Source organism: Ustilago hordei (genome assembly GCF_900519145.1).
Source record: "Ustilago hordei strain Uho2 genome assembly, contig: UHO2_contig_04, whole genome shotgun sequence".
Lineage (NCBI taxonomy): Eukaryota > Fungi > Basidiomycota > Ustilaginomycetes > Ustilaginales > Ustilaginaceae > Ustilago > Ustilago hordei.
Window position 1 is genome coordinate 2,034,642 of NW_024545261.1, and position 10,745 is coordinate 2,045,386.

The window sequence follows — 10,745 nt, forward strand, 5'->3', positions numbered from 1 at the left end:
AAGGCAAAGAACCAGCAGATGTGGTGGCATTGGAACCAGAAGGAGTGGAGGAGGACAAAGGGGAAGCAGGAGAGGTTGCTGGCTGAGTCGACTCAGCCCCAGCCAAGGTGCTGGAAGTTGCAGAAGGGTGGCGCTGATGAGAGCAATCAAGGTTGGACTGAGCTGACATTATTGTGTTGTGCTGCGAAGCAGTTGAAGACTGCTCTGATGCTGGAGCCAATCCAGAGGCTCGCTGCAAAGCTGTGAATAGTGTAATGTTGTTGATATGGTTGTGAGGGGATGGCATGTCCATGTCCTGGCACTGACAGGGAGGAAATGCTACTGGAGATGGTGATAGAAGTGAAGCAAGGACAGACATAACTCAAAGCGTGAGAAAGTGTAGACAGTGCAGAAAGTGGAGGTCAAGGGTTGTGCGCAGAATTGTGTTAGAATCACATGATATCAGCACATGACAAAAACTCCTGCTGAAAACTCAAATATTCAGAAACCCAGGCTCATGGCAAAAATAAGTAGGGGTTTTCAAAACTTCCGAGCTTTTCTTTCCTGGCAGAGCTTACTTAAGCAGCGAGCTTTCAAAATCCAAAAAAACCATGAAAACTTGGAGTTTTGAAAACTCAGAGAAAACTGAAACCCCCTAGTTTTCAAAAACTCGAATATTTTTCAAAATGGCAGAGCTTATGTAAGTAATGAATATTCAACGCAAGTGAAAACTCTTCCCCTCGGCAAGGTGAGACGAGCGTTAGCCTTATTCCTGAGTTTTCTCGAATAAGTTACGCGCTGCGAGCAGCAGCAGCCGCATTCGCTTGGAAGCTCACATCATTCATGGAAAGAAGGACACTACTGACTATAGCTCAGCCAGAACAATGCATTCGGAATCGCACCAAGCTGTCGGACGGAAACATGGTGCCGAGACATACAGCGTATGGCTCGCAACTCTTTTGGCTCCCTGCATCAGGCACTCCTGACTCGCTTCCACGTCAAGCAAGCATGGACCGGAAGCGTGCCGCAAATTTTGCAGTGTAACTAACCAAAGTTTAACACGATGTACATTGGCCCGTGTGTTGCTCTTGTCATGTCAAACCTCCACCGCACGTTGAAGAACAACACCTGTTCGATCACGGCCACAACTCCTTTTATCATCGGCAATCTACTTCTCACCGCTTTCGTTGCACACAAGCTGACCCGAACCGGATCCCCAGCACACTTTCATCATGCCGCGGCAAGAAGTCCTCCTACTCGACGTCTCACCCGACCCTTCTCTCATATCCCAATACATCGACTATCATTCCATCGGCAACGTCCCCAAACCTATCCTCGACTCGATCAAATACCCAGGTTCAGGAGTGATCAATATGCGAATCTTTCACTTCTCCGATCGACTCGCCATGATCATGGATGTGGAAGATGATTTCTCCTTCGAGAAAAAAGCTGCTAGTGATGGCGGCAATCCAGAAGTGGAGAAATGGGAAAAGACAATGGAGAAGTTTCAAAGAGAGATCAAAGATCCTACCGGCAAACAGGCAGGCAAATGGAAGCGGGCAGAATTGTGTTTTGATCTCAGTGAACACTTCAAGTAGCACAAAACACCAGTATCAAAGCACAAAGGGAGGGAGAAGTGAGTGTATTACAACAATCTATCAACGCTCTCCCTGCAATGGAATACATGGAAAGCAAAACCGTCTCTAAACTACGCACCAATGGATCGTCTCGTCTACTTGACACGCTTAATCACCTGTTCATTCAATTTGATCAGCGCCTGCTTGGCCTTTGACTCTGGAAGCACGCCCAACCATTCTCTCGCCCTCCTTGCATGTTCCTTCGCCAACTCCGCCGTTCTCTTCAACCCTTGACTTCTATCCACCAATTTCAACATCTTTTCTACATCACCTTCACCTTCGAACCTTCTTGCTACCAGTTCGTGGATCCCTTCACCAGGCAATTCTTGCCATGCGTACAAGACTGGTGCTGTAGCCAAGCCGAGCCTTAGGTCTGCTCCACCGGAAGGTTTGCCGAATGCAGCTGAGGTTGATTGGAAATCCAAAAGATCGTCCACCAACTGGAAGGCCATACCGATATTTCGGCCGTAGCCGTAAGCTGCATCACGAATGAGACGCATTTCTTCGGCGACGGAAGAAGGAAGGTTTGCTTTGAAGACAGCGTCTGAGCCGCATCCTGCTAGGATTACTGCTGCGCGGGTGGATTTTGCGATAAGAGCGGCGGTTTTGAGGTATGTCTTTTGCAGGTAGAGTGAGAAATGGCCTGGAGTGGGTTGGTTTGGTGTCGCGCTAACAAAGGAACGCTGGGATGAGGAGGGGTCAAGCCCCATGTTATGTGCCAGTAGACCTTCTGATTCCCAGATGTTCTTAGCTGATCCTGACTCCTCTGCAGCGGAAGAGGATGCGGCTTGAGATTTGAGCTGCATGACCTCACCCTCTACAAGATTCGCAATGACTGTCGCGAGCAATTCAACCACTTCAGCATCTCGTAAACGAGCCAGAGCAACCGATGCACGACCCAGCAAAAAGTCTCCACCCAAGATACTAAGCTTACTCCCAAACGCCGATGGTGCGGAAGGCGCACCACGTCGTAAAGGCGAAGCATCAATCACGTCGTCATGCAACAACGAAGCTACGTGGATCATCTCTGTGATCTCGGCCAATCTTCTTTGTGTTGGCAAAATAGCTCCTGTAGCAGAAGAAAGTGCAGCAGCAGCAGTTCCATCATCCACGCTTGCAGAGGGGAGAGAGCCCTCGATGCTTTCCATATGCGGGTTGAAATCGTTCAGTACGCTGCCAGGAGAGAGAGGCTCGTTGATGCCCATATCGCGTTCGATAGATTTGCCGGTATCGCTGCGTGAGGATGTGTTCTGGGCTTGGGAGAGCAGGTCGGGGTAGAGAGGGGAGAGACCGTTGACGGCTTTGGACATGAGAAGGACGATGAGCGGTCGAACATGCTTGCCTTCTGCTTGGAAGTAGTATTTTGCTATTGTGTCGAGACTGGGATGGCCAGAGCCGAGGAGCGAGGAGACGTTGGAGCGGAGAGAGGAAAGTTCGGATGAGACTAGAGATAATGGGTCTTGGATGATGGGTGTCTGTGGTGGCGGCGAGGTGGAAGTTGAGGAGGTTGTGGAGGAGGAGGGGCTACTGCTGGAGGCGCCGAAGAAGGAAGCTGCATCAGATGCGCTCGTCGAAGACGAAGATGACGACGCTGGAGACCGCGAGGAGGTCGGAAACTGAGCAAGTTGATCTTGTACGAGGTTCTTGGCCTGGTCGATCGCTGTTGCCCAATTAGATTGAGCTCGAACAGCCGAAGGTACAGCTAGGATTTGTGCTGCGGCCAGAGAGCGGCCTCGAGCGGCTCGTGCCAGAGCGCATCGTGGGATCCTCGGTGGCATGGTGACGGATCCTCTATCTGAGACCAGAGAGTAGCCTTGCTATCGATGACCTTCTAGGTTAACTTTAGTCTTTGTCTTTGCTGGAACTGGTGACGATGTCTTACGAAGCACGACGTATAGATAGAGCAGAAGATACGAAGCGGCTGCGAAAGGCAGAAAGCTCGACTGCAATGACAAGTTGATGATGAATGATGGACGTCGATCCGATAGTGAAACAGCTGAACCTTTTAGCTGAACAATCGGGGAATAATAAGAAGAAACGTCATTTTATGGTCGTGGTCGTCGTCGCCGCTTAACTCATCGCGTCTCGCATATCGCGCTCTGCTGCCCTGGAAAAAGTTGAAGCAAAACATTCCAATTGAGGCTTCGTGCACCCTTTTTCTGTGTTTGTTACCGTTCACTGCCGAAAAAAATTTGAATATTATCGGAGAAAATTGGCCGGATCAAGTCAGCCATAAATCGCACTTTTCGAAATCGAGATCTTTAGTCAGCCCCGATGACAAAGTTAAGCGGATCAGTCTGTGAGCTACACCAATCTAACACTCGAGTGAGAACATGAGATGGATCTCCCGCGCGAATGGAAAGAACAGGGGGGGGGGGGCAAAAAAGTGCGAAAGAGGGCCTCTCGAAAGACTCTCTGCTTGCCTTTATCAAAGGGCAAAGATGTCTCGGCGCTTCTTCTCTCCATCATCTTCATTCGCTATCCCATACCTACATCACCTCCTACATCGTCGCAGGGTCCTTCATCTCGCGACGGTCACTTTCGCATCCCAAAAAATCGAAATGAGATCTTCCGCCGTCTTCAACCTCGCATATACAGTGAGTAGTCCATTCCAACCAATCAACTCAGCCTGCTCCGGCCGGCCACTTCCTTCTAGTGCGCATACTGATTTACATATCTTCTTGGTCTTGGCATTGCAGGCCCGCACACTGTCACAAAGAAGGCTAGTCCGTGTTCAACTCAAAACCGAAGTTCCCGGTCTCGGTAGCGCAGGATCCATCGTTCTCGTCCAACCCGGACGCATGCGCAACGAGCTCCTCCCATTCAAGAAAGCCCTCTACGATCCTCTTCCCACCCCTTTCCAACTCTCCAACCAAAAAGCCACCAGCTCCGTTCTTGAACAAAAGCTCGAGTCCGCACAAGCCACTCTTCAGCTCCAGCCAGCTCCCGAATCGCTCACACAAGAACTCGGACCTATCCAGCTGTTAAGCTTGAGGAGGAAACTCGAAGCTGCTCCTCCTCTTGTTTTTACTAGGCAGACAACGGTCAAGTTTAAACCGAGCTCAAACTCGGCTACTACTGCAACTGGGGAAGTGGAGTTGCCAAAGCCGGCACTGGGTATTCAGGGAAGCATTTCAACACGCGACCTTGTTGCGTTTTTGAAGGAAAACGGCGCATTCGATCTTGAAACGGATTCCAGCGAAGAAGGCAAACCTGTCCAGCTCAACCGTCTGACTTCGGCTCAGATCATCACGGCGTGCGAATTCACCCTTGCTCCTGCACACGAGAGCGACGGTTCTATCGATAAGCTCGGTCGTATCAAGAAAACAGGTCGATTCACTCTCGTTGCTCATATTCTGCCCTCCAACATTCGAGTCAGAATTCCAGTGATCGTTCGACCTAACACTGCTTCTACCGCCGTTTCTTCTTCCTCTCCTTCCCCCTCCTCTACCGCCGTTTCTCCTTCCTCTCCTTCCCCCTCCTCTTCCGCCATGTCGAGCACACCAGCAGGTGCCAGAGGCTACGCAACAAGCGCCAAACCCCAACCCACCAGTATGGAATCCTCCATGCGCACCAAACTCGAAGCCGAATTCGGACCGGAAGTCGAAATTCACATCCGCAACGACTCATCCAAACACGCACACCACGCAGCGATGGCCGCACAGGGTGGTGGGAACGGAGAGACGCACTTCTATGTGCATGTAATCTCGGACAAGTTTAAAGGTATGACTCAGATCAAGCGTCACAGAGTGGTAAATGGGTTATTGGAGGCAGAGTTTGAAAGGGGTCTACATGCGTTGAGTTTGAGGACTAAGACTTGGGATGAGGAGAACAAGACCAAGCCCTCAAGCACTGATGGGCAAGAGGCAAAGAGCACCAATGTGAGCATCTAATTCCCCCCCCACCCCCCCCCCCCCCAAATTCTCAAGGTCATGCGCAGATCTGGTGCTTTGATGTCATGTATACGTAGGCACATTTTGTATGTCACTTTTCGAAAGACTCGATTCTGCGCATGGTCCCTTGTTCTACGGTTGTGAATGTGAGGTGACTGACTCACTGTTTTTCACCTTTTCGCTGTTGTAGGCCGACGACGCAACCCAATGTCGACAAGACCACGAAGGACCTCCTTCTTCCTCAGAGGGATCAGGATCACTATGGCAAGCTCCGCAATCGCACCTCCACTCAACATCACCCCTTGCTTCAACCCCATCTTCCAACTCGGCCTCCACCACCCAAACCACAGACGACATCCTCTCGGCATTCTACACGCGTCCACCGACAACGGCTACGATCCCCACGCCTCGCACCCCGGTCTCCCGCGCCGCTCGCGAAAAGTTCTTCCGTCGCGCAACAAAGCACGAGGCCCTGGAGCCCTCCTATCGTCAAAACCTCCTCAACGTCATCGGTGGAGTGCTAGCCACTGTCTGCGGGACATATATGGTTTTATTTGCTGATTTCGATCAGCCGGAGGGAGCAGAGAACTGTTTCACTGGTCTAAGGAGGGCTGTTTGGGGTCCGGAGGGTCCACCCAAGCTCTTTTGATCACTCGCACACTGTGGTTGGGAATGTAAATGCTTTGGATGGAATGTCAGGTTATGTGTAAACTTATGCTGTGAGTGAGCGGCGGATGGTTTTGAGTCGATAAGCATAGAAGCGCTTCCGAACTGGATCGGCCATAATCAATCTTTTGACCAACTTTTCTGCCTCCTCTACACCACCCTGCTGCTGCTGAGCGATGCAATCCAACCACCACTCAAGCGCGCCCACCGACCCTCTCCCCATAATATCCACACTCGCATCTTTCTCCGCTTCAACCTGGCTACTAACCAACGTCTTTACCCAACCTAATGCTTCCTTCATCTCCCTCCTCAACGCTGGAGGTAAGGAAGTGTGGAGTGCGCGGAGATAGTTCCATCCCGAAGCATTGTTTGGTACGTTTGACAAAGTGGCTTTTGTGTATGCGATTTCGTACTGGATCTTCTTCCTTAACTGCTCCATGACTTGCTCTGAATGCGATGGGTTGGTGCTGGAGGGGTTACCAGTGAGACCAAAGCGGGAGAAATTGACAAACCAGCGATGATTCCATGCCGAGTTATTCCTTACATCTTCTGTGAGGAGTTTGTCCACGTACTCTTCTTCTCCTTGCCACAGCTCTGGGAATTCTCCTGCACCTCTCGAGGCCGGAGCGGCACCAGGCTTCGAACTGGGTAGGGAGAGACCTCCGAAATGGGAAAGCACCCACTGCCTATAACCCCAGGTGTGATAATTTTTCGCATCCCTATCCAAATTCTCCTCCACAAAGCCTAGTTCCCTGCCCGGCTTCGCCAATGCGGAAACAACAACTCTCCTATGCTGCCAAACTTGGTAACTCTTCATATTTTGATGCGCTAAACTTTCTAACCATCCCAATTCGGCCTGCAATACCGCATCCCTCCCTCCTTCTACCTTTTCAAGTTCAGAGGAATAGAGGAGGACATTCGCGCGGTATTGCCAGATTGAGAAATGGGAAGGGTTTAGTTGGATTAGGTGTGAGGTTAGGGCTAGTGCGCGGGGGGATAACTCTAGTGAGGAGAGGGGAGAAGTGAGGGGGGAGGTGTTTGAGGTGGTAAGGGTTCGGTAAAGGTCCATAGCAGAAGAATACGGAGGGTTGTAGAGGATTGGACACATGGGGGAGGATGAGGTGATGTCTGATTGGGGTGTTGGGAGGAGGTTGGACCAGACTGAAGAGGAGGGGTCGAATGGAAGATATGGTGAGCAAAGCTCTTCGAGGACGGAGGAGGTGGCTGGGGGTTTTGCGTCGGCCATTGTTGCGATCTTGCGACGGTGTGGTGTTGGTGATGGTGGTGAAGAAGAAGAAGAAGGAAGAAGGAAGAAGGAAGAGGGGGTTATAAGGCTTCGGCGCTGCAGAGAAAGGGTTTGTTGCTGCCCTTTGTTGGAATGTATCGTGGGAAGAAGAGAAGGATGGTGTGGATGAAAGGGAAGTGTCGAGCAAAGGCAAGATGTGAGGGTCCGTGCGCGTGGAGGTTTTTCTTTTTCTTTTTCTTTTCCTTTTCCGCAACTTGTTTTTTTATTCATTTACTTTAATTTTAAACGCGCTTCACGCCCCGCATAACACCACTCGTCGTCGAGAACAACACTTTCCCATCTCCCAACACCCCCACCACCATCTCTCACACACAAACATGTCCGCCACAACAACACAGCCGACCACAACCGTTCCCTCAACCCCCACGTCTGCCTCTGCCTCTGCCTCTGCCTCTGCCTCCGACTCCGCCTCCGTCTCCGCTCCAACCCAATCCCACACCGACCCATCCAACGCATCAACAAAATCAGAAAACGCAGTGCAACCACCCGACATCTCTTCCCCACACCAGTTGATCGATTGGGTAGACACGGTTCTAGGTCAACTTGAGTCTAGGTTCGATGATATGAATGGTCAAGTCACCTCACGGAGTAAGTGCCGCATCTTGACTTCCAGATTTTGAGGGTTTAGGAATGCTGACATTTGCATTGGTTGGTGGTGTAGTGAACGAGATGAGTAGTCGGATTGATGCTTTGGAGAGTTCTATACAGGGTGAGTACTCACCACTACCACGCTCTTAGGGTATAAGATGGAAAATAAGAAGCTGAACGATTCATGTCTGGTGGTGTAGATTTGATCCATGGCACACCCTCCCCGGTCACAGCTACAGGGAATAACAACGACGCTTGACCAACCTCGATCAACTCAATATACCACTTTGTACACTATACAGCACAGGCTATTACATCTTCCATCAACTCTATTATCAATGCTGTGAAGTACAGAAGAAGATTACATCCCATAACAATCAGTTGAAGATACGTCGGAATTCCAATGTGCATCCCTTTTCGACTTCCAAGTATGCAAGAACGCATTCGACATGCTCGCACTCAAATCACAACTCATCGGCGCCGCTCTCGTGCTGGCATTCTGTTCTGAAAACCTCTATGCAGCGCATGCGTATATGGGCAATCAGGTTTGCTCAGTCTACTCGAAGCTACTACCTCGTAACAAAGACTACAAGAAGCATTGTGAAGCTGAGACTGGCCCTGACGGTGCCGATCCCAAGTGGCCTTGCTTCACCTTCTGGAACGAAGATTTAACTGAGGTGAACCCGGAGGTTCAGGCAAGCAAACCGTTCTCAACGAAGTCAAGCAAATCGTTCTCAACGAAGGCAAGCAAATCGTTCTCAACGAAGGCGAGGAGGTGACATGGGGGATTATGTCAGCTTCGGTCAAGCAGAGTTGAGTCGAGTCCTTTTTTCCTCTCCCGTTCTTCTCCACAGTCACATTGAGGAGGTGTGTTTCTTTCCCAAGTCACATCAAGCAACACAGGCACAGACGCACGAACACACGGATGCATGCCAGGCAGGCAGTCAGTCTGTGTTCGGCCTATCCGTCTTCCTTCTCCTCCTCTTGTTCCTTTCCATACTACTCCTTGTTCTTGTTGATCTGGCAGCTGAGTCATCTCGTTGCCTCGTCTCAAGCCAAGGCAACACGGCTCAGCAACTCAAGTGCCACATTGGCGACTTTGGCTCAGCACCTTGATGAAAGGGATGGGATGGCTCGAGCAATTCAAAACAATGGTTCAGCTCAGCTTCAGCTTCAGCTTCGGCTTCTCTCCTCCTCTTCTTCCCTTCGGCACCTCAGCCGACGATGAGGGGCCCAGGCTGGCTAGCTGGACAGCTTGGGTGAAAGCATCGACCTTGCTCAGCCTGGCATGGCGCCAGTGTTGCCCTCGGGAAAGGGAACGATGCTCTCCCTTTGGCAGCGTACGCCTGCTTCAGACAAAGGTCCCGACGACTTCTTCGTCGTCAAAGATGATACCAAGAAAGGTATGCATCAAGTACATGGGCTCTCACCGAAATTTGACCCCCGGTACTAACTTTCAATCTGACTTTCTCTCTGTGATAGACTTTACGACTGTCGACCCCACCAAGGACTTCAATGTGCAGTGGTACGGAGGGAACCTTCAGATGAGATATTCCGACTTCGACAAGGAGAAGGGCTGCTTCAAGATCACGCTGAAGCACGTTGATGACGATGAACTTCGTATCTGGGTCTCTGCCGAGAACAGCAAAAAGCGAGACATAGACACCTTGAAGCATGAGGAGACGTCCAAGACCTTATGCACAAAGTAGGTTCACATCGACATCAAGCGCGAAGGTTAAGAGGACTTGTGAGCGGTGAGACCATTCCCGCATTTCGACGCATGATATAGACTGTCAGGATGTACAGCTCCTGCTCATCGCCGAGACGCACGTAAATCGACCTCTTCATACAAATTTTACCTTTGCCTGATGAGATGTCTGCACAAAGTAGTCGTTCCGCTCAAGCATGTGAAGCAGTGTGCGGTCAGTCTACGCATTAGAGATTCAGCATCTGCTGCTTGTTGAATAGGTGATGGTTTCATGGTAGGACGCGGTGTTATTACGTGTGGCGACAACGAACGTTAAGTACAGATGGATGATGGAAACTTGTGAAGCTACTGTCTGAGTGCCGATTCTTATGCACACTTCCCTGCCGAGCCTGAAGCTTGATGCGTGCACCTCTTTGACCCTCGAATCTCGCGAAGAAGTCAGATGGGTTGCCATTGGTGGCTGTGAAACAGTCCTCACAGCGTATTGTATCAATTTGATACAGTAGAGATTCAGCCCACTGGTGGCTCAGATGAAAGGTGGCTAAAGGCCCACGGTGGGACTGTCGACTTGGCGATGCATCTTATATGCCGTGATGTGTGGATACTGCTGTATTGCGAAGCGAGAAAGTCTGCGTGAAGGATGTGCCCTTTGAGAGGCGCCACGATGATGTGAGTGTCCAGGTTTGAGTTGAAGATACTTCGGTATTTCCAAAGGTCGACATGTTATATCGGAGTATTAAGTGCAGGGAGGCCGGAGTGATGCAAAGTGCAAACAGAGATGAGGTGGATGCAAAGCTCGTGGGAGAATATGCAGCCTACCCTCGGGGTTTGACACCAATGAAGGAGGTATGAAGTGTTGTCATGACAACGTGGTGTTGACAAGGTAACGATTATGAAGGAGACCCACTGGATGACGGCTCAAGGAGTGACTCGATGGGCGAGCACGGTCAGCTGTTCGGGTATATTTA

At 50.6% G+C, this 10,745-nt stretch overlaps 5 protein-coding genes across 5 annotated transcripts; 3 read left to right on the forward strand and 2 right to left on the reverse strand.

The window, feature by feature from the left end:
• Positions 1–1,211: 1,211 nt before the first annotated feature.
• On the forward strand, positions 1,212–1,577 carry UHO2_02963 (uncharacterized protein; the record flags this gene model as incomplete). The annotated part of the gene is made up of 1 exon (XM_041555751.1): positions 1,212–1,577. One exon carries the CDS (start codon positions 1,212–1,214, stop codon positions 1,575–1,577), a length of 366 nt encoding a protein of 121 aa, XP_041411685.1.
• A 134-nt stretch (positions 1,578–1,711) lies between these two features.
• On the reverse strand, positions 1,712–3,394 carry UHO2_02964 (uncharacterized protein; the record flags this gene model as incomplete). Its single annotated transcript, XM_041555752.1, has 1 exon — positions 1,712–3,394. The coding sequence occupies one exon, from the start codon at positions 3,392–3,394 to the stop codon at positions 1,712–1,714; it is 1,683 nt and encodes a 560-aa protein (XP_041411686.1).
• A 783-nt stretch (positions 3,395–4,177) lies between these two features.
• UHO2_02965 (uncharacterized protein) lies at positions 4,178–6,158 on the forward strand (the record flags this gene model as incomplete). The annotated part of the gene is made up of 3 exons (XM_041555753.1): positions 4,178–4,213; positions 4,316–5,497; positions 5,700–6,158. The coding sequence occupies 3 exons, from the start codon at positions 4,178–4,180 to the stop codon at positions 6,156–6,158; spliced, it is 1,677 nt and encodes a 558-aa protein (XP_041411687.1).
• Positions 6,159–6,221: 63 nt separating this feature from the next.
• Positions 6,222–7,421, reverse strand: UHO2_02966 (uncharacterized protein; the record flags this gene model as incomplete). The annotated part of the gene is made up of 1 exon (XM_041555754.1): positions 6,222–7,421. One exon carries the CDS (start codon positions 7,419–7,421, stop codon positions 6,222–6,224), a length of 1,200 nt encoding a protein of 399 aa, XP_041411688.1.
• A 1,936-nt stretch (positions 7,422–9,357) lies between these two features.
• UHO2_02967 (uncharacterized protein) lies at positions 9,358–9,778 on the forward strand (the record flags this gene model as incomplete). Its single annotated transcript, XM_041555755.1, has 2 exons — positions 9,358–9,472; positions 9,552–9,778. The coding sequence occupies 2 exons, from the start codon at positions 9,358–9,360 to the stop codon at positions 9,776–9,778; spliced, it is 342 nt and encodes a 113-aa protein (XP_041411689.1).
• Between the last annotated feature and the right edge of the window lie 967 nt (positions 9,779–10,745).